Source organism: Cynocephalus volans, chromosome 1 (assembly GCF_027409185.1).
Source record: "Cynocephalus volans isolate mCynVol1 chromosome 1, mCynVol1.pri, whole genome shotgun sequence".
NCBI classification, from domain to species: Eukaryota; Metazoa; Chordata; class Mammalia; order Dermoptera; family Cynocephalidae; genus Cynocephalus; species Cynocephalus volans.
In genome coordinates, this window is record NC_084460.1 from 262,090,498 (window position 1) to 262,113,953 (window position 23,456).

General features: G+C 38.7%; 1 protein-coding gene across 2 annotated transcripts in view; it reads right to left on the minus strand.

Moving 5' to 3' along the window:
* The window catches only part of HECW2 (HECT, C2 and WW domain containing E3 ubiquitin protein ligase 2), a 221,972-nt gene that overhangs the window by 106,651 nt on the left and 91,865 nt on the right, over positions 1-23,456 (minus strand). For both annotated transcript variants that reach the window (XM_063092361.1, XM_063092369.1), the window contains exons 3-8: positions 16,367-16,461; positions 12,571-12,646; positions 8,181-8,350; positions 5,797-5,939; positions 2,620-2,720; positions 836-2,194 (exon numbers count right to left, since the gene is read on the minus strand). In XM_063092361.1, coding sequence (XP_062948431.1) covers positions 836-2,194; positions 2,620-2,720; positions 5,797-5,939; positions 8,181-8,350; positions 12,571-12,646; positions 16,367-16,461 — 1,944 coding nt within the window. The remainder of the gene's footprint in view (positions 1-835; positions 2,195-2,619; positions 2,721-5,796; positions 5,940-8,180; positions 8,351-12,570; positions 12,647-16,366; positions 16,462-23,456) is intronic.

The window sequence follows — 23,456 nt, forward strand, 5'->3', positions numbered from 1 at the left end:
TGCTACTGAGGCATATGAAATTACCCTTTGACTTTTTAATGTATCTGTAATAGAATATTTTAAAGGAATCTCTCTAGAGAGCTACATTCACCAAAATATAATACAAATTTTACGTGCAAATGTGTATCCTCAGACACAAAAACACCCTATTCAAGTGTCAGGATGTGTCACCTAACTCAGTTGAGAATAGAGCTGTGATATAATAGAGCTGTGATATATACAGTATATTATGTATACCGTAGAAAACAATAACATTACCTTAGACGCAAAGCATATATTAATCTTCTGTTCTGACGTTGTATAGAGGAGGAGTGACTGAAGGTGTTCCCTAAAACCTCTGCAGATTACACTAATGTTGAAGGTGCCAGCCTGTTTGGTTTTGTCTGGGTTTGATCTGCAAATCCAAGTCCCACTAGAGATTCATTACATTGGAAAACTGCTGTCTGATAGGCCTCTTATTTCAACAATAGAAGATCCATTTTTTTAAAAAGGCACCGAATTTGAACTCAAGCCTCTCTAGATGCAAATCACACTGCCTTCTTCCTAGCTATGTGATTAAGTCCTTCAGTCTCCCCAGCTCTGAAACAAGAGGCCTGCTCTAAAGGAGAGGCTTCAGGTGCCCACATGCCTGTTACCTGTTTCCTTCTCTTCTGGGCCCTGTTTTCAGTCTTGCCCCTGTTCCCCGTCTTACTCCTCCTTTTGCTAACTGCTGAACCCCAAAGTGAGGAATTCAGGTGATATGCAACCTGCAGTGTAATTTACACTGAGGGAAAAACCACAGAACTCCTTGAGCAGCTGTGCTTGAGCCAAAAGCCATAGTGTCTTCCATACCCACCTCCAGTGGCGCCCTCCTCGGGGGCAGTGGCCCCTTCACAAGCGCCCTGGGCATCCCCAGCATCATCCTCTTCCCGGGGCTGGCTCTCCGCAGCAGCAGTGGCGGTGGCTCCCTCCAGGCTCCCCCTCCGCTGCCAGACCTCCCCAAGCTCCTCCAGGTCAGGTAAAGCAGCCGATTCTGCCCCTGGCCCTTCCTCCTCCCCACTGGCCACCTGCACCACAGGTAAAGGACCAGGAGTGCACATGGAATCCTGTGACCCTTTGGCAGGGCCGCTGCTGGTGGGCTCTGCCACACAGGCTCCATCTTCCTCCTCTTGGGAAGAAAAGGCTGGGGTTTCAGGAAACCGTGCACTCTCAAGAGATGAGCACCGTGTCTCCACTGAGGACAGCTGCGTGGTCACGCTCTCATTGCAGGAGCTGTCAGCACCTTCCAGGTCACTCTCTCCCTCAGGTCTGGTGCTGGCTTCACTCACACTCTCTGTCCTGGCAGGGTCACTGGGCTCTGTTTCAGAAGACACCTGGGAAGGCTCAGATCCTTGATCAAGAGACTCCGTCTCACTGATGGCTCTTCGGCTTCCCCCTGACGTGTCAGAAGTCCCTGTGTCTGCCCCACTTGTGGGTTGATCTACCTCTTGAGAGCCACACAATTCAGTGCTGCCTTGGTCAGCACCAGGTTGAGACTCTGGGCCACTTTCACTGTCATCTGGGGCTGGGCCCGAGGGCAATGAGCTGTCTGCAAGCTCTGGAAGATTCCCTGGCTTATCTTCCAAGGAAGTGGCTTCGTGTGTGGAGGCTTCCTCGTTCTCCACCGGGTGATCCTCTGGCTTTGTCTGAGATGCCAGTCTCCCATCATCAGTTCTTGACGCCCTGCTAAACATGATCAACCCTCCATCCTCCTCCAAGTAAGATGGGTAGCCCAGGTCTTGCTGGAACTCATGGTCTTCTTCATCTGAGTCAATATGAAGCATGGCGTTGAGTCTTGTGTCGGTGGGAAAACTACTCCTTAGTTTCGGAGAGGCTCCCACGGACCTCTCAGAGCAGGTCGCTGCCCCCGGCCTCGAATGGCCATTGTGTTCAATAGCATCTAAATAATCATTGAGTGAATCCTGACGTCCTCTGGGAGGTGAGGTCCTTGAAGAAGTAGAGGTTAATTCCTCTGTGTCTATTTCCAGAGTAGAGCTAGTCCTTAGAGAATGCTTGGGGGTCCCATCAGCAGCACTTTCTTCAGAAACTGGCCCGTTAGCACACACAGCACTGTCATGATGGCTCCCTGGCATGTCCTCGTCATCAGAAGGGCTTCCTAGGTCTCCGTTCACAGTACTGTCTCCAAGTATTGTGCCAACAGCTTCTGGAGAAGCATCTGAATGAGAAAACAACATTTGTAAAAATGAACTGAAAATAATGAATGAATTTTTTAATAACCTATGGTTTTGCCACCAATCAGTTCAAAAAATTCAGTCATTCTATAGAGGCCCTTTACGGTATTACTGACTTGCCAAGATCCACCACTCACTACTAAACGAGTATATTGCTAGTCAGCCTGGCATATGAGGTCTGTATGTTAGTATTGCTGGAAATTCTACAGCCCCGTTTCAAAATGCAGGCATAAATCTATGAGATATTTTTTGATAAACAGGCTTTCCTATCTCCTATTCAACAGGTACTTATTTGACAGTTATTTTATTTTCAGATCAGGACACGAATTCAATTCTGTTCAAATGCAAACTGACAACTGAGTAAGACTTAAGTTTTTCCTACAGCGATGCACTTATCCAGTCGTCTCACCTTCATGAACAGAAGATGTAACCTCCACTTTAAACTGGAGATACCCACTCACATGGTCAGCTGGAAGCCTTCGGCCAAGGTTGTAGCTGAGCATTTGATCCCTGCAAGAGGAAAAATGGTTCTTTCATCCTTACTACACTGGTGTCATCCTTCGCCTTCTTCCTGTAGGCCACCCTCCAAATTCTGCACATTTCTCTTAAAACTTTTAGACTCATAAATTAATAAAATAAAAGGCTCGAGGTGCATTATAGCCTGATGTAATATCATTCATTTGCACCAATGAACACTTATAAATCCAAGGATAAAAGGAAATTTTGTTGTAAGGAAAATTATTAGTAAAAGCATCAAATGCAGTATTACTATATGCTATATTTTTAAGGACACTGATTTGTTCTCTCACTGCTAAGGGTAACTGGGGAAAGGGTATTTTGAAGATCATCAAAGAGTTGTGAAAGGTCTCAAGTTTTAGGTGTTTTTTGACTCAGGTGTAAAAGTCAATTGGGCCTGGTTCCCTAGCATTGAGCACAACAGCTGGTGTAAAAGGACACTCACAGCCAAGTATCATCACCCAAAAGCATGGAGGGCACTGTGCTTTACTCTGAAGAACAGGAACTGCGAGTTAGAAGAGAACAGCACAAGAACAGGCCAGACCAAGACAGCAGCCCCAGCTGCGTGAGGGGCAGGGGTCGCTGAACTCTCTGTCCTCACCTGCACACAGCAAGGGGCTGCAGCTGCTGGCCCACCCTGCTGGGGAGCCTGGCCTATCACTGATTCTCAGGGTGGCTTGTGAGTGATGCTGATTGGATGCTCAGAGAAGCTAGATGTCACTGTAGAGGGGTCGTGTCCTACACCTGGATGCCTGCTGGAGGGGACCACAACAGCCGGCGACTGCCCAGTGTTTGCTCTGCCTGGGCCCCAGGCTTGGGCAGCTGGCCTCCTCAAGGATAGAGTTGTCCATCTGTTTTCATGTCTGTGTCTATTTATCAAAGACAAATGCTATTACTGCATTTTCCTGTATGCAAGCCACTTTTATTCTGAATCTAATGATTCATTCTTAATTAAGGAAAATAATCAAAGGGAAAGTACCAAATCACACTATCTCTGCTCCCACACTGCCCTCTACTGGTGATTTCAGAAGGAAAACACAATGCCTCTGCCTAATATCTGTGCCGCTGTACAGATTGGAGCTATTTGTTATTAATTTGCATAACTATTTTTTGTTCTTCTCTGTCTCTTCAGCACGATTCTAAATAGATGTTGTCTGCTTAAAAGAACACATGCTAATGTAAAATCCCAGTTCAGCTCTTATGAATTCCTCTGACTTCATAGCAAGAATTTCTTGGAAGAATATCATTTTCTTTACTCTTTTCCTTTTCTTCCCTAAAGATGACATTGTGATGATTTTTTTCTTGATTGATACCTTTAAAATGTTTTGTTGCCCCACACTGAGTGCTTACTGTGGGTCACATACATGCTGACCAGGGCGTTGCATGCATCATCTCTTATAATCCTCCCAGTGACCCTGTCCCTGACAAGGTTTTACTTTTCCTTCATCATTCTTACTGGCATACATAAAGGTGACACCCCCACCATATGTAAATTACATGATTATAATTATATAAATACAAATTAAATGACAGACATTACATTTACTATAGTCAATTCTCACTCTCTTTAATCTCTCACTTTCTATAAATCCTAAAATAATTTTTAAAACTTATATAATAAGTATATTATCTCTACTAGAAGCTATAATGCTGTCCTTAAAAGTAATTGTGATTTCACAGCTTTTTCTAGATAAAGTCAGGCTGCTAATATTTCAGTATAATATTCCTATTTCATGTGGGCTGGCCAGAGAATTAGAATCCATCAGAATCTCTGAGTTTCAGATTTTAAAAGAAACTTAGAGATCATGTGGTCTAAATGTTCTATTTTTCAGATGAGGAAACTAAAGCCCAAGGAAAATGTGAATTGCCAAAATTAAAGTTAATTAGCTGGAGAGTGAATATGAGTGATCAACTTTTCTTAGGTAGCGAGGGCAATGTTGTATTATGACCAGTCCTTAAGGTGTTGCAGAGAAGCCAGGATTCTAGAGCAGACCAATCTAAACTCAAGTGCTAGTTCCAACATTTGCTTGCTGGCTTCAGATTCCTCATCTCCGAAATGGGTATTTTTACATTATTTACCTCTCAGAGTTGTTGAGATTACACGAGCAAATGAGTGTAATGTACTTAACTCCTGACATTAAGCTCCTAGCATCTTAGGCAATTATCATTACTACTACAACTGCTGCTAATACTACCACTACTATTGCTAGTAGTCCACACACTAGTACTATTACTACTATTGATACTGCTGTTAATGCTGCTGCTACTACTGCTGGTGTTACTACTACTACTGCCACTGCTGTTAACATGACTGCTGCTGCTGCTATTACTACAAATGTTATCTTATGTTCATAATGTTCTCCTATAATGAAAAAGACAGACAACAATATGCCCCCTCAGTGCTACCTCAGAGCACTCATGTTACTGAGTTTGCCACCACATACCATTTAAAAATGCATACTATATTTATAAGGGATAGAAGCATGTTATGATTTCTTAACTACTTTACTTGCAACTTACAAAAAGCTCACAGAAAGAACACATACATAAATCACATTTTAAGATTCTGTCAATCAATAAATTTTAGTTGCCTGAATGAATGTATGTCTAGAAGTTTTACTATAATACCTCCTCAGAGTCTACATCTTAGTTTAAATGGCTCCAAAATAAAGTTGTTTTTGTTTTTCATGAATAACAAGTTCTCTGAATGAGATTAATCAGGATAAGGTAGGCATCAACCTGACACTAAAATTCTGCTCTAGGGAAAGGGTTTTATAGCAAGATTTCAATATACTCAAAAACAATCAAACACTATGAGATTTGATGTTGAAGTGCTAATGGTAAGTACATCTTAGAAAAGCTAAAGATACAAAAAAAAAAAAAAAAAAGTAACTAAAACAAAGTACTTTTTGTCCACTACACTTTAATGAGTATAAGGGCACTTTTATTTTTAAGAGAAGCATCTTACCACTTCTTATCAGGAAGAAAAGTGCTAGGACCACCAAGTATCATTTCTATTGTTTCTGTACAAATTAATCTTAACAAGATCCCTAAAGGTAGGGCTGATTACCCGATGGCTTGTCGCTCCAGCAGCCTCTGGACTGGAATGGTTAGTTTCCCCAGAAAACGCTTGATGATAGGACGGCTCTTGGCAAATTTGTCTTTAATTTCAATTTCTAAGACATCAGTAAGAAGTGCAAAAAAGGAATATTTCTAAAAACAAAAACAATAACATGTTGGTTCAAAAGAAAGACAAATATGATATTATACTATTTAATTATTATAGGAAAAGGTATCTCTTAAACTCTAATGACATGCAGCATCTACATTGCTAAAAATATCTGCAGCTATTGTCAATGCTTTATTCATACAGAATGACTAACATTCACAATAATTAGAAAGCAACAGTTAAGGATCTGTGTGACAACAGAAGCCCTGTCAGTCAATCATGCAGCCTTTCCTGGTTTGACAGTTTAAGGAGATGTCATCAAATATTAAATCATGCACAATACAATTTTAGCATGTCTTAATTCATTTACATCTAGTGTATCTTAATTCTTTGATATTTAATATCCTGTTATAGGATGATTTATATTCGATTAGCAACAATTTTAATTCCTAATCTCATGGGATTTTGAAGTTGTAAAACATAGTTTAAAATACTCCTTCTTTTAGTGATCAAGGTAGAAACATCTACAGAATAGTGTGGCTTCCCTGATAAATAAAACAAAACAATGTTTAAATGGAATTATTACTTATGTTTAAAAGGAACAGAAGTTCATTTCTTCCAAGATAGGAAAACAAAAGTATAAGGTTAAGATATAAGATCGGCTTTGTTGCTTTCATTTAAGAATGACATTGGAGAAAACTATTTGAACATTGATAAGGACATAAAATAATTATAAAGATCTTTACTCATTTACAAAGACTTTTATATATATTATCTTCATTTATCTATACAAAGATAAATTTTTCTTTTTTCTTTTTGGCAGCTGGCCAGTACGGGGATCCAAACCCTTGACCTTGGTGTTGTAACATCACACTCTAACTTACTGGCCAGCCCCAAATTTTCTTTTTAAAAATGAGAATCTCAGGATAAGTAACTGATGGAGCCAGGGGTCTAACTAAATCATTTCACTCCTTCTCTGACAGTATCCATGCAAAAATGATGTAAATAGTAATAGCCAGCAAACTTCGGCGCTACTAAGTTTATTTAATTATAACAATTAATGTTCTCTAAAGGGCCATGCAATTTGGCATTCTGCTTACTGGAAAAAAGCACTTGCTTAGAACAGAAAGCTGAGTTTAAATTCTGTTTCATTACCATACCATTATGCACCTTCTAGAGCTCATATTGAGAATTGAGATACATCTTATGTCTTCTAGGCTTTGAAATGTGTTAGATTAGCGTGTGCCTTTAAGAGTTATTTACCATTACGAAATAGTAAGTAGTTTTTTGACCTAAGTATAAGAATACAAGTAATATTTGTCCAGTAAGACGACCATAGCTACTGCTCAGGAGAAACACTTGCTGTGCCAGCAAGTCTCATTTCTCCAACTGGTTTTAGATCCTCTTAAGTCTCTCTTTCCAGTTAAATATTTCTAGAACATTGTTTAACATATCGTTGTCATTAAACACTTAGGGTATGTTCTAATTAATTGTGTGAGTCCTATACCAGTAACAGTTTACCCAGAAACATTTTAACACTAGTATGTGCAATGTGATCCCTGAGAAGTGGAGGGAGAGCTCATGCTTTGCTCACTTGGTGAGAAATGATGTTCCTTGTTCATTCTTTGACTGTTCATAGTTCTAATGAGAAAACCCCTTGTTTGATTTCACTGCTAGGGTGCACTAAGATGACTGGTAGCATAATGTAGCTGTGAGGAAGTCTAAACTACCATCAACATAATCTGGCTTCACTCAGGATGACGACTCCTTGAATAGCTCATCTAGCTAACGAAAATCTAGAAATCCATAAAACATTTGCCAAAGCCTGTGGAGAGAAAAAATTTCTTTCATTTGTACTGAATACATGCTAAAACGAAATATGAAAAATTTAAATAAAATCAGCATCAGTATTACTGATTTTTCCTTTTGTCTCAGGCTCCACCAAGGCTTTTGCAAGGCAATGTTACTGATCCTGTCCTTATTTAAAATTTTGATGTCTTGTTCACCAAGAATTTTTTGCATTAATTTTTTTAAAAATTGCATTGATATTTATTTTGATTACTGAGTTTTTTAGTGGCCCCTTAAATTGTGCCCTGAGGTGAGTACCTCCCTTGTCTCACCTTAGACCTGGCTCTGGCCAGACAGAAGTAGCTCTTTGTCATTGTACCTTCTTTCCAACACCTCAACCATCTTGCCCACACTCATAAACACTTCAAGAATGCACAGAGTCCAGAGGAAAGAGATACACTCGGCTGACTTTCTAAGACCTCTGAGCATTATCTTACCTCTCTGTGCCAAATTGGATTGGTGGTGTTACTGATGATAGTTGACCGTCTCTCCTGCCCATGGTGGGCACAGGTGGGGAAGCTGCTCTTTTTCCCTGGCTGAATGGACATCTTAAGATAAGGGTCAGGATTGAAGAACATCCCTTTCTTCAGCCCAACTGCCCTAAGATCTTTAAAAAAAGAAAGAGACAGAGAAGGAGGGAGGGAGAAAGAGAGAGGAGGAGGGAGGACAAAAAGGACAGAAGGAAGAAGGAAATACATCCTGATTAGAACAAGCAGCTCAGAGACTATTTGTTCTTGTTCACACAGGAAGCTCTAAAACAGAAACTGTTCAGTAAAACAATAGCAAAGTTATTGACACGATGATTGCTCAGCTAGATTTTAAGGACAAATGGGTTACGGCAGTAATTCCAGCAGAGGGATCTCCTAACAGGCTGCAAAAATGAAGCCCAACCTTCACTACCACCTCGCACCCCTAAACTGACTTTTTCTGGGAGCACTTTTCATTCCCACACATGCATCTTCTCCACCTTTTTCCTAGGGCAAAGGAGTTTGGCAACCAGAATTTCAGACAATGTCTTGAGAGAAATCCTTAATAATCAGTCTACCAAAAAACATATTCCTTCATGAGAGAAATCAAATCTTCTAAATATATGTAAAAATGAGTTTGAAGTAAATTTAATAGATGAAACTTCAGAGCAAACATTCATTCGTGTCACATTTAAAATGTCATGTGTATCCCATAAATGTGATGAATGTTAGGAGAAAAAAGTAGACCAGAAATATTTCTAAAAAGTGAATGCTACCTGCTATATTAAATAATTGTGTGTTTATTTTTTCCGTAGCCTGTAAAGTAAATATGTGATGAATGTACTATCATTCACCTTAGATTCACAAGTTGTTTCCCACTACACAAGCTACTAAAAATCCTGGCTAAAGTTTATTTAGTGAAGAGACTAATATTTTTTAAGTGGTCAGGCTAAGAGATACAAAAATGTCAGGAAATAAAGCTGGCTCCACTGGGTCCCCAACACCGCTCTGAGAATATCAGTTTGAATAAAGCAGGCCTGGGTGCTAAGCAATCTTGAAAACTTCTGGGAGAAGCAACTGTTCCTAGGTAGCTTTATGAGGTTATGATCAGTCTAGACAGGTCCTGAACATTCTGGTTCAGATAAGAATTCTGTGCATGGTCCCTGAACCTCCAAAGACCTTTGGATTACCCAGATAGCTGAGTAACAGACCATACTAGTGACCCTAAATTATAGGAGTTCATCAGGGTCATCCCATGCAAGCCCATTCCTGAAACAAAAGGTCTTTCTGAGAAAGACAGAAGTGTCCTGGGATTGCCCACAGAGCCTTTTTCTCTAGGCAGCATTCTCTAGGGAGGAGGCTCATGAATGGCCCACAAGAACTCATAGCCCAGACACATGTAATGAAAATAGCCCGGGACTACCCAATGACACAAACTGGAAGAAGAGGAGGGTAGTTTAATATGTCAGTGAATACTGAAAACTTCAACCAAGAGGACCTGATGTAAGAACACCACATGAAATATAGTAAGACCTTTGATATGAAAACCAGTGGGAGAAATAAAAGACAAGTGAAGTAGACAAGCACTTCAGAGAGGCTGCTGTCATCTCACTAGCCTTGCAGTCCCTGTTCATGACACTTCATAAACTTTGTAGTCATCATTAAATGGAGCATCTACATTTTACTGTCAATTTAATAATGCTACAAGTTTTCACTTGGTTTTATGTAGCATAAACTAGCTTTGAGAGGAAAATACAATTTACACATTTATTTTGTTGGTTTTTTTTTTATTATGCTCACCTCGGGTTCAAAGACAGAATAATATTCTTTAGATATTAAATCTACTTCCAAACAAGGGATTTCTTTGCAATAAATGAAGGATAACATGGACAGAAATGGCTGCCGTGAAGTCTGACAGAGCTAAATCATTCACAAAAAATGTTCCTTTGCCGGAAGATAAAGTCACTGTGACAAAAGATGTCCCTTTTCGATAATCCTGATACCAAACTCTTCCACAACGTGACACTGTACAAATAAATCTTCATTAATAAATACAATAAACTACCAACTATTTGTAATCTGATTTTATCTGTCTCATTTCTGCTCTTGCTTCTCTCTTTTGTCTTTTATGTATTTTATTGCTCATAACTATCCACACCACATAAAAGGCCAGAGAAGGACCGAAAGTCACAAAAGTATGACATGGTAAGTGTCTTAGTTGAAGTCTTATTTGGAGGAGGTTTAAAATATTCATTAAAACATAATTTTTATTTTAGCTATAGAATTCAATTATTTGTGTCCCTCTTCACCCATAGACAATCGAGTAGAACATTTGTAGGCACCCATTCAATAGGGCTTAAATGCTCAGATGAATATTATCATGCACTGTCAATATTCTACAACCAGATTAATTTTTTAGAATTAACATTATAGAATTGTTTCCCTCTCTTACAATTTTTAGCCATTTCTGGACACTATCTGCAAATGTGTGACCAAATGGTAGGAAATAAAACAGGTGTTAGGTAGCCAGCCTCCATGTGAATGGAGGTGGAATGCTGGAAGAAGTATTTAAAGAATCTTATTTCCTACATTTTAGGAAAATACCCTAGGACTTTGAACTTCCACTTGGTCCTTTTCCCTTGGTGAATTAATAACATCCCCTCTTGAGTCAAAGTCAGTGTGTGAGTGTCATGCTTATAATGACACACATTGCTTGAAAGCATAGAACAATATTTCTAAACTAAGAAATCCATGATATATACCAAAACATTGTATTGTACATTACAAATATATATAATTTCTACTTGTCAATTAAAAAATAAATTAAGAAGAAACTCATGGTACGGTCAAATTCTAAATTTTCTAAGCTATTGGGATTGGCTCATTGTTCTGTACCCATAGGCAGGGATTTCAGTACCCACAGTCCCTCAGGACTGTGAAGGTCTAAAGCACAGGTTTCCAGCCAAAATATTTTCAGGAAATAGACAAGGGGGGTAGAGGAGTAGTGCCACAGGCTGTGCTACTTTTAAGTGCCCTTCTAAATGACTAGATAGATTTAAAACCCTGAGGGTTCCAAGTAAAACACATTTATTAGCCAAATTTGAAAGCATCAGTTTACAACGCCTGAGATTCATCAGAGAACCAAGCAAAAAAGGTCTTCACAATAAGCAACCTCACTTGGGCCGGGGGAGGGGCAGGGCGAAGGAACGTGCAAAAACAAACACAGATCCTCGTAAGGCCATGGAGCAGCAATGTACTGACGTGCACACTTTCGTCATGTGTGACAATTATCCATTGTGGAAGTGTCTGTTACAAGAACAGGTCTTCTAACTTTCGCTTTTGCCATTCACAACATTTTTTTCTGCAGTCAAGAAAAGTAGATCTAATTTAAGTTTTGGAAGAATTATACCTACAGAAAAATGAAAACAAAACACCTTACAGTGACAGACTTTATTCTGTATGTACTGTAGTACAGTTGCCTGTTTTAAAAGTCCATTTCAAATGCTGATTTGCACTATTCTTGACTTTATGACTGCCAATTCATTTTTTTGATAATCAGTGGATTTCAAACTTTTTTGACAGTGACTTATGTATGAAATACATTTTACATTGATACCTAGTACACACATACATTGGGATGTATATTTTTCTGTGTGAAAAATTTGTTTGTATAAACTCAGTTTAAATTTATTTTGTATAAATTTATACAAATTTATTTTTATATAAATTTATACAATTTATTTTATATAAATTTCAGTTTAGTGGCAAACTCTGATATTATTCTATTCTTTTACTTAAAAATTGCTGGTTTCGACTAAATCACACTAACAAATTGCAAATGAGTACCAACTCATAACGTGAAAAGCAGTGTTTTAATTGCATGATAAACACACAAGCAATAAGAATATTTTACTAACCAGAAAACAAACAAACAAAAAAATTGTCATTCACTTTCCAAATTTTATGTGTATTCCTCCACAGAAAAAGCATCTCTTAGCTTTATCTCCTTTGTCCTCAAATTTTTCTTTTCTCTAGCTGAGGTAGGCATAAGCTGTTTTCGATAATGAAACCTCCTCAGAGGGATTAGTAGATGTTACACTACAGTTTTTTTTAAGAAACTACATATAGTTTTTAGTCTTTTTATCACCAGAAAACTTGGTAGAAGAAATAATTTCTGAATTTATATTCACAATCTAATTTTACCATGGTAAGTGATACACTCGAATTTCCAGAAGTATGACCAAAAAAAAGAAAAAACTAGTTCACATATCATATATGCGAATCTGTAGAATGAAATGACTACTCATACCGTTGAAATTACACACTTTCAAACTGGATACCATTTTAAAGACATTCTTACCTGACAATGTAAAGCTAATGAGTTTTCGAGAATGCAGACTTCCTGAAGCACTTCCCTCCATGCCTTCTGCCCCCATCTGAAGAGGAAAAAACCACGTATCTGAAGTTTCATAGGAATATGATGCTACTAAATCTTCCTGGGGAACCACATATGTTTGCAAATGCAATGATTTTTATATCAAACCCATATTTGTAACGTATGTCTTTTTATTTCCAAATCTTGGAACAGAGACACAAATGCAGATTCTCGGAGGCAAGAGAAAGGGTCATTCTTAAATTTAATCTTAACCTAAAATTTAAAAAATAAGCTTCAAAATTCCCTAAAAATATGAATCAACCTCCTTATGTACTCCTGTAAAAAGCACACACCACCAGGGGATAAGACAACATCATTAATGCAAGCAAAGTTGAAACATTACAAAGAAATTCCATTCAGATTTCGAAATATAAATTTCTACTGCCTTCTCTGTAATTCCTGTACCTTAGTCAAGACTATTTTGTGTGACACTTAACTGTTTCCTATTGCTTGACATGTCGTCTGCAATATACCAGGGTATCATCCGGGGAATTTTTATTTTATTCCATCCATAGAACCAACTCCTTGATGATCACAGAGTTGGCTCTCAACAAATATGTGTGGTTTGCTATATTGTATTGCACTCCCTAAGTCATCATTCCCGATTAACAGGAGCAGAGGCAGCGGCAAACTGGCCAGACATCTGATGGCTGTGACTATCCGATCCTGTTTTCATTACACATGACCCTAGACTATACAACCGAGACAGACACTCAGCAATAGTGCTGGGCACAGGCAGACTTCAAGAAACTGTGGCCTCACCACATATAGACCATATGCCACCCCAAGAACATGACATCTTTGCCTGCTATGGGTACTCATGCTAAGCAAGTTAAATGAGATGAAAAAGATTCATAGCCTGTCTTCATTTAAAATCTATTTAAAATAGTATAAGAATTTATGAGAAAAAAAAAAAAAGAAAATGTCCTGTAACACTCATTTTTAAAATGTAAGTCACTGTCTGGAAAAAGGCTAATCTGAAACAATTCTCAAAGAATTCACAGAAAAAGCTCTTGCCTGACAACTTTGGCAAAATGCTCATCTGAAATAATATTCAAAGAATTCAATTTTATCATTCATTGCAATAAAGCCAGGAAAGGTCAAACCTTACCACTAGATGCAGGGGCATTAGGGATAATAAACACATCTGCATTCAATGTTTAGAGAGAAGTTTTTAAATAAACTCACTCCATAGATTCATTCCAGGAAAACTCAGAAGCAACACTGTCAACCAACTGTTGAAACAATACATGGTAGTGAGTGATGGGAACCTTAATCTGTCCCTGAAGCCAAAGGATTTCCTGTTCCAAGTCTCTGAGACACATATCACTGTGTACTCTGATAAATGACAATGACGTCAAAATACAAATGACAGAGAAGAAAATATTTTTTTTTATCCTTGATTCATTACAAAAGGATATGTGAGAAATGAGACCATATGATTAGGAAAGCAGCTCATTTCCTTCCTTGTGGAATTTCTCAGTTACTTTTCCAGGTCTATCCTTTGCATATGGCTGTGGTATAATCATAGTAAGTGGGCTTGGTGAATATCAATGCTGTTCATAAGTCTCAACAACTAAACACATGTCATATACTTAGGTTTCCATCATGTTGTTATAGAAACACAGTGCTGACCCCAAAATGACATGTCAGTGTGGCACAGCCTTTCAATTTTGGATACAGATCCAACTCTCTCAAGCTTGGTTAGAAATCCATTGACCACTAACTCCATTCATCAGTCTTTGAACCAAAATATTCTATTCTGATTGCCAGTGCTGTATCTATGAAGCTTTAAAGGTGCTCTAAAACCTCTTTGAAGCAAATTAATTCTCTCCAAACTATCCACAGGCTTTGACAGAGTGATCTTAATGCAAAATCAATGGAATAAAATCAGTGTTCACTGGGCTGTAAACTCCCATTGCCTTCAGTGATATCTGGGTATTGAAACTGCCCAAGTCTGAAAAAAAAATCTGAATCCAAAAAAAGTGCTTTATCACATTTGAAAGCTATTGTCTAATTTCACGCACAATGAATTTTTCAAAGGTTTTATTATAAACAGCTCCACTCTTCCAGTTTTGTAACTTTTCTTTTTAGAATATTAATTAGAGCAAGGCTTGTTCCAGTGCTTACTATGTGACATGGCAGATTTTGTAGTTAACAATTGTTATTCTCATGGTGACCTTCAAAGTCTTGTATAGTAAATGTAGGCTATTTTATATCCTACATTATGTTTTCTACAATGGGAACTCAAATATAATTCCAATGTGAGCAGAGTACTTAGATGTTGAGGATTTTGCACATACTGTTCCTTCTGCCTGAAATCCTCCCCTCTTTACCAATGTATTCATCCTTCAGATGGTCCCTCAGACACACTTTATTCAGGGAAGCATTATAGGACTTTCCTGATCAGAATAAATCCAACTAGTATGTGCTCTTATAGCCCCATTTCACTCCCCCTCATACAATTATCACTCAAATAAATGTAACATAATTTAATTGATGTCTCTCTCCCCCACCAGACCGATAAGATCAAGGACTATTTTTTCCCATCATTTCTTCTCTAATGTTGGGCACAATGCCTGGCATTTAGCAGGCATCTAACGAACATTTGTTTGAATGAATCAATGAAAGGGAAAGACTGCTTGATTCAGAGGCACAGGCACTATCAGAGACAGCACAGAGTGAGTCTGGACAACTTCAAAATGCCATCTGCAGAGATTACTTTCTAAATTTCAACCTGGCCACTTCCCTATTTCCAAAAATACAAGCACATATAAATACATAAATATATACACACCCCACACACAATGTTTTGAAGATTCTATATTATCAGAGTTAATATTTTTCTATACTTCCATAACTTCATTCTTATTAATGACTAATACAAATTGCAATAATTTACATATCCTAGGCTCAAAGAATCTGTATCCAACCACCATGTACAACGGAGCCGTCTACTGAGAAACTGTTAGATTCTAAAGTTGGTCTATTGAGTGAAAAATCACAAAACTTGTGAAAAATAATCCTCAAGAAAGTGCCATGTTGGAAATGGACATGCTTTCTTTCAAAAGTCCAACACAACCAGTTTCAACCAAAAGTAAATTAGATAGCTCATGCTTCAAGTCCTGATGAAGAAGTTGGCTTCCATGGACTGACTATGTTTTACCAAAAACATATGCAGTGTGTTTAGACACTAGTCCCCAACTCGGCACTGAGAAAGATCCAGCATTAAGACCCCCTGAGGCAATAGCATATTTGTGACTCTCATCTCACTCTCTGTTTAGGGCAAAAGCTCTTTGGATTGAGTAGCAGATAGAATCACCCACTATTTAAAAGGTTTATTTTTCTCTTTTACTCACTGAATTCATGTAAATTACATTCGCACAAGATGCAACACCACTGTTTCCTACCAGCTGGTCACCCAGACTAAGTTTAAAACCCTCCAGTGGTGGGGCACTCACTATTGTGCTTCATGAGTGGGTTCCCTGAAGAGTTGACTTCACACAGAACTATTATAATCCAAACCATATTTTTCCACTGATTTGTATTATGGATTCAGGTGTGCCAGCCTTGTAAGTTATTTCCTTTGGTGAAACAGCGCCCACACTGTTATGCATTTCCTTTCCATTGTTCCTCATAACCCTGGCAGAGCTGCACAGGCAAAAATAGAAACCTAGTCCCTGCGTGGACCTCATGAGGAGGCCACAGCAAGGGCACTCACCATCACAGCTGGGTTCTTCACGGTGATGCAGGGGGTCGTGGCTCGCAGGGCTCCACTAATGCCGTGGTAGTATTTAAAACAGATTTTTATCTCCGCTGCAAAGCAATTGGAGAAAAACTATAATTTAAAACAAGTCATTTAGGAATCAGCTGAAGAAATCCACCATACCACTTATCAGGCAACCCTACTCATGACTCTTTGAATGACTCTTCTTTTTCAATCAGAGGCAACAGACTATACCAATTACTGTTTGATTTTATATGTTTATCTGAAACTTTCTAATAACATCTCAAACATATCAAAAAAATGATGCACTAAAACAACACACCAAAATGGAAATAGTGTAGTGATAATAAGACTAGCTAACATTCATTGAGGTGCTCCACAATGTGCCAGACATAGTGTTACGTCTCGTGTTCATGTTATTTAACCCTCACATCAACCTTCGGAGGCATAAACTCCTGCCCCCGTATTACAGAGAAGGTGTTGAGGTTTGCTGTAGGCCAAACAAACTGGAACTGACAGAGTCAGGACTCAAACTCAATCTGTCTGATTCCAAATCCTTCACTCCTAACCTCTACAATATGGACAAACGGTAGCCGTCAATGGAAATAGAGAAAAAGCTGTCTAACAAACTATGCAAGTATACTGTAGTAGATTTTCCAGTGATAGAGTCTATAAATCTGTATCACTTAATTTTCCAAGTGACTTAAATGCATCTACTAGACAGGGATCAAATCTAGGAACCACTGATACACACACACACACACACACGTGTGTGTGTGTGTATATGTATATGTGTGTATGTATAAGAAAGCATATGGACATCCAAACAGTTTATAAATTTTGTTCTGTTAATTCAAGTTTGATAAAAAGCAATATATATGCCAGCTATGATTTTGGGGAACTACAATTTTAAAGAGCATAAAGCCAAAGTATGTCAAAGATAAACCCATGGTCACTGGAATTTCTCTGTATGCAGAGTGTCTGAGTCACTGAAGTGTTGCTGCAAGATGCATTTTTCCCAAGGAGTCACTCTGTATAGGCAATAATGCTGATGGGCAGGCATCAGAGGGAGAGTCCTAGGCTGCAGGAGGGAGTTCTTCCCTCACCTGAATTATTAAAGTTGGGCTGCTCCATGCATTTCCCCAAGGCAGTCAATCATCCGCTGACTTCCCTGCCTGCACCAATGACCTCCTACAGAGTATCTGGTTTGCTTATTTTAAGAAAAAGATATAATAGGGCTGAGCCCGTGGCGCACTCGGTAGCGTGCTGCGCTAGCAGCGCGGCGACGCTCCCGCCGCCGCGGGTTCAGATCCTATATAAGGATGATCAGTGCACTCCCTGGCTGAGGGCCGGTCACCGGAAAAAAAAAAAAAAAAAAAAAGAAAAAGATATAATAACTAAAGAAAAATTCTCTTCCAGGAATTGATATCACTACACTCTTCCTATCAATGACTAAATACTAAATCTCAAAAAAATTCCATCATGGGGTAAAATATTGAGTCTTTCTACTTGCATCATCAATCAAAAGATTTTAACTATATACCCACCACAATACATGCCCAGCACTGTGCCAGACAGACAGTGCAGAAAAATCAAGGAAAGGTTTCTGGCCTAGCAGGTGTTTTATGGTGCACAAAGATGAGATGACAATCCCAAGAAGGACAAAAATACAGAAGACAAACACTAAAAAGGAAAGGCCCCCGCTAGAAGAGCAGATACCATGGAGAAGATTGCTCAGGACATGGCAGAGTCAGAAAGGTGTCACGGAACAAATCAGTCTTAAGGATGTGAAAAATGGGGTTAGAGAGAGTCAGGAGTAAGGATTGGCAAAAGCAGGGAAGCAGGAATGCGCATGCTGGTTTGAGGAACAATAAGATGACCTACGTAGGAATTCTGGCTTTGCTACCACTTTGCCTCCTTGAGAGCACGTCTGCAAATGGCTTTCTTGAACACCAACACAGGTTTTTGGTTATTTTTGAAATGGTAATAGCTGGATAGATATGAGCAAACCGTACTCTCCCACTTACTTTCTTCAAGACCAATAGCATGTATTCTGCAAGAACAAACCTATGTAACATGCACAAGGACTGCCAGAGCAGAACAAAGCTCGGTGACATGCATGGTGGTTGAATTTTGTGGGCATAAGCTCATTAGTATCACATTCTAAATGCTGGGGAACCAGCAGTCCGTGAATTTGCCTGCAGCAGTAACTCATAGATCAAATCAATGGTTAGTGAGTGAGCAGGTCATCTTCTCACCAAAGAGAAGTATGTTTTTATAAGACATCTTCCCCTAACTCCTTCTTAAGTTAGGATGCATCTGCTCTTTTCTAATGTTTTAAGTCAGATAGGTAACAGACTGTACCAAAAAAATGCAACTGCTTATTTTTATTTGGAGGATTTTGATAACCAGGCCAGCTTTGCCGGCTGACCGATTTTGGGTATTATTTCACTCCTTATTATAACAAAAATCATCAAGATGACAAATTAGAATCTTTGAAACTATAAGATAAACTTATTTTGAATTGCAAACAAGCAGATTTTGTGTAAATGATCACCAAAAACACTGCAGAGCTGTGCTGCAGGCATGCAAAGCCACGGGGGTATACCCAGATCACTCATTACAACACCACACACAGAGGCTGGTTATCAGAGGGAAAAATCAGTCCTGTACAGAACTGGGAGCTGTTTGCACTTCTATGGAAACTAGCCGGCTCCTTCAGCAGAACACCAGTGAAGATTTCTGCCCCTTAAAACATACGAATGTTTCACTCTGAGTGAGAATTTTCATCTTCAAATATTACTTAGTGTTTTAGGAGATCACTCAAGATTTTTTAAATGGTGTAACTAAACAACATTCCCTCTGAGTAAGGGGGACAGCAGCATTTTGGTTAATGTACTTGAACGTCTGGGTTATAGGAAGAGGTAACTGAGAAGAATACTGAAAGAGTGGAAAAAGGAAGTTGGTGTCCAGGTGCTCATGCTTCTATTTCAGCTACAATGTGTAATCTCTAACTGCAAGAGAAAATTTTTTTTATAAAAAAGCTATTTCTGAGAAATATATACAAGGACATGTGGAAGGAACACAGACATGATAACTGAGTATCTGATTAGGGAGGAGCCCAGTGCCCAAGCAGGGGGGGTGGAGGATACGGACTGAGGAGCATTGACTGATCCCATCTACCCTACGTGGTTTGCCCACAGCCTGATGTGGCAGGCATCTCCTCCTATTGGCCTCAAATTATGGAAAGAAAAATATATATATACATATGTGTATACATAAATGCATGCACACACACATAAATACATTCATTCCTTTGGGCTATAAAAAAATAAGAGTATTTTCTCCAAAGAATCCACTTATAAAAAGCACGTTGCCTCAGAGGGAATTAGCCAGAAGAAGAGTAAGGCCTCTGTATAACCTATAAGGACCTACCATCGGCTGGGCCAGCTGTGGCGTCAGGAGGACGAGACCTGTGTGACCTCTGTGAGGTCCCTCGTGAGTGGCTAAAGCCAGTCTTGAATCATGAACACATATTAACCCCTTTGAATAATCTTTGGGATACTTTCTCTTTATAGTGTTACTAAGATAAAGATTTGGCATCCTCTGTTTAAATGCTGACAAGACAGAGAAGCCCTTTATTTTCAAAATTTTAACTTACTTTCATAAATACAAATGAAAACGTCCCCCAGGGCAACAGCATGCCAGCTCCACCTCCAGCACAGAAGGGGAGGTGATCTCTAGTGAGATGTCACTTTGGCCTTATGGTGGGGGAGGGTAGGGAGGTAGAAGGAACTTCGAGCAGTCTTTAGAAACAAACCTGTTCTTCCATAAAGGGGTTTCTGTAACTGCGTGATTCTGACATTGCATTTTAAAGCAATCATTTAACCATCTGTTTAAAAGAAGAACATATTTCTGGGTTTGTGTATAAATAAAATATCTCCACTGACACTGATCACAATGTCAGATAACCTGACACTGGTAACAATGTTGCTTTCAGGGTGGGGAAATGGGACTGGACTTCGAAGTTGGGGAGATATTCACTTTTTGTATCTTTTTAACATTATACTTTTTCTATATACTACCTAAAAAATAAAAAAAATTATTTTTTAAAAGCAATCTCAACTCAGCTACATTAACCCTAGGCATTTATATAAGATTATATTTCAAGCCTTGTCTGAACAAAGGTTCCACCAGCCATTCCCTGCAAGAAATGGTTTTGCCTCAAAGACTGGGATCTCATCCACCACTTTAAATAGCTAGAAGATTCACTTAGGGAGTAGTTAACAGCTTGTTCCTATTTAGAAAATCTGGATTTTTCCCAAGTTTCTAGAATTCAAATATTTTCAACCATAAAGATGGATGGAATATAAAAGTCCTTTTTCCTTTAATCATTTCTATTTCATTAAAATAGAACAAGTTAGCTAATTGCAATTTATTCTAAAACATTTTAACCATTGCACTATATTCTTTTATTTCGCTTGTAATATTATGGTTCCTATTCATAATTCTTTTATTCAGAGACCACAAATTAAGAATAAACACATTTCAATCCTCATGCTTTTGAGGAAATTTGCACACATTCTCACTGATGTGCTCAATTGTCATTTATATGTTACTGCAAGTTGTCTCTTCTCTAACAAGGGCTAATGGAGCCTGGAATGGACAGGCTTCCCTCTGCTAAAGCTCAGAAGAACAGTCATGAAAACAAAAGACAGACAATATCAATGCAGATGTGGCAGAAACCTAACAGACATACATAAAGTATGAAGACAAAGAACAAAAAGCACCAAATCCTCATTCAAAGGGCAAAAAAAGACCCTTCTGATGTTGGTAGGAAGGGGCTTATAAAGGGTGAAGGTTAGAATAGGAGCTCTGATAGTAAAAATAAGAGGCTGAGGCCAACGCCTCTTCCCCAATAAAAAGCCAACCATATGCATCTATTTTGGCAAGGCACAAACCTGCGCACCACTCAGATATGAGGCTCTCACTTACACACGCCATTTGTACTTCTAATACTGTTTCTTAACCGTATATCTACTTCCCAGGGCTGAGACAGGTAAATAGGTAAAAGCACTGTATAATTAATATGAAATCAATGTTTTGTTATTATCCTTAATGATCACAAAGTAATTCAGTACACAGCAATCTAGAACGGTTTACTGCTATGCTCACTCATTCATCCAGGATTTAGTGAGTACCTAGAATAGTACCTGGCACAAAATTGGCACTCAATAACTATTTCATGATGGTTGGGGAGGAAGATGGATAGAGGGATAGAAGTAATGAAGAAATGACAAAATGCAGATATGAATGAATGAATGAACGAATGAATGAATGAATGAACGAACAAATGAATGACTATAATTTATAAAAGACTATGTTAGGACTTAGAGGCTGTTACACCAAAAATAGGGTGCTTTGACATGCTGAAATAAAGAAGGAGACTTGAGGTCTCTCTGACCTCCCCTTGCCCCCTCTTGTCTCTCAATCCTCTGTCACTCTTCAAAGCACAGGATGAAGCTGGTCCCTTATCTGCCTAATGTCCAGACCTGCCAAAGAAGAATATAGCTACCACTGGTCCTTTCATTGAGTTTTTGTTAACTTAACTCGTATCACAGGAAGAAAGACTGAAGTCTGTCAATACACCTGGACAGACTTTTGTCACAGACAACTGTCTTCTTGAAGAGAATCATTTACCTATTGTTATCTGTTCTGTGGGTCCAAAAGGCTTTGTCTCAAGCCACTGTACGTTCTCTAAGTCCACTGAACCCCCTAAAAATCATTCACTCATACACCTCCATCTCCTCATCCTCTGTGAAGATGGGTATACAAGCATCTGTACCCAATTGGGTTATTGGGCAATCATTCTGTGATTCTCTCATTCTATATGTTAAAATAACATTTGTTATGCCTCTTTTTCCTATTAATCCATGTTTCTCGGTTGATTTCCATGAACCTTCAGGGGTTTGAAGGGGAGGTCTTCTTTTGACCCCTACAACTATATAGAATAAAACAGACATCCTGGCATGCCAAGACAACTTTAGAAACCTCTTAGATTTTAAAACTCAAGAACGCATACTGCAGAGATGACCCATTCATTCAGTTTCTGTGATACACACTCACTTGTGGAATATTCGATAGTCTTATGACAAATAAGTGCAGATGAAGCTGATTCTCCTCTCTAATGCCTAGGAAGATCATCTATCCAAAATTAAACCTGTCTTTGTCCTTCAAATTCATTCAAGTAGGCCCAGTAAAAACATAAGTCTGGGCCACCTGCCCCCACTGGAGGTTTATCCAGATAAACAAAAGCCATCTCACATTCAGAAATAGCCGAGATAGTGCTCAAATCCAGGTTTGCCCAAGAACTTGGATAGATCAATTTTTAGAAAATTTTACCTTGTTTGGGCTTCTGATGAGCTAAAGATAAACAAATTTTCTTTCTGAAGATGAAAGCAAATATTTTTAAATACCATAAATTTTTTAAACCAGAGGTTGAAAATATACAGAATTTTAGAAGTTGTCTAACCTCCCCCACCCTCAATTTCCTTTTAAAGTTCCACTCCATCAGCTCCAGAGATTCAAGCAAAATTTCATTATGCTGTGAAGTCCACTTAAGAATGCTCTAGCCAGACAATGGGTTTAAAAAATGACATCTACAAGGCATGAACTTTACTTCTAGGCACTGACATAAATACCACATTTATTTTTTTTACATTGCAAGGATAGAAACGTGTGTTGGGGGAGGCCTCGTTCTGATTAATGAAGATAGGCTTATACTAAAGCAGAAAGTTCTATTCATTGTCCTGGACTTTAACTTAGACTACTTTTCTCAGTCCTTAAAAAATGTATTACAGAACATTTCCAGTTTTACAACCATGTTATACACTACTCCCAATTTTATGTGTGAAGAGTTAAGGTAGAAATGCAAAATTAGAGGAGCAAAGAAAAAGATAAAAAAAACACTACTCTTTTCTTCATTCCCAATTCCCAGCTTCAATGTCAAGCCCATTCCATGAAATACTGGAGTGAGATACAGAGCAAACATTTGTCAAGACAGAGATATTTGATTACAGCTTAA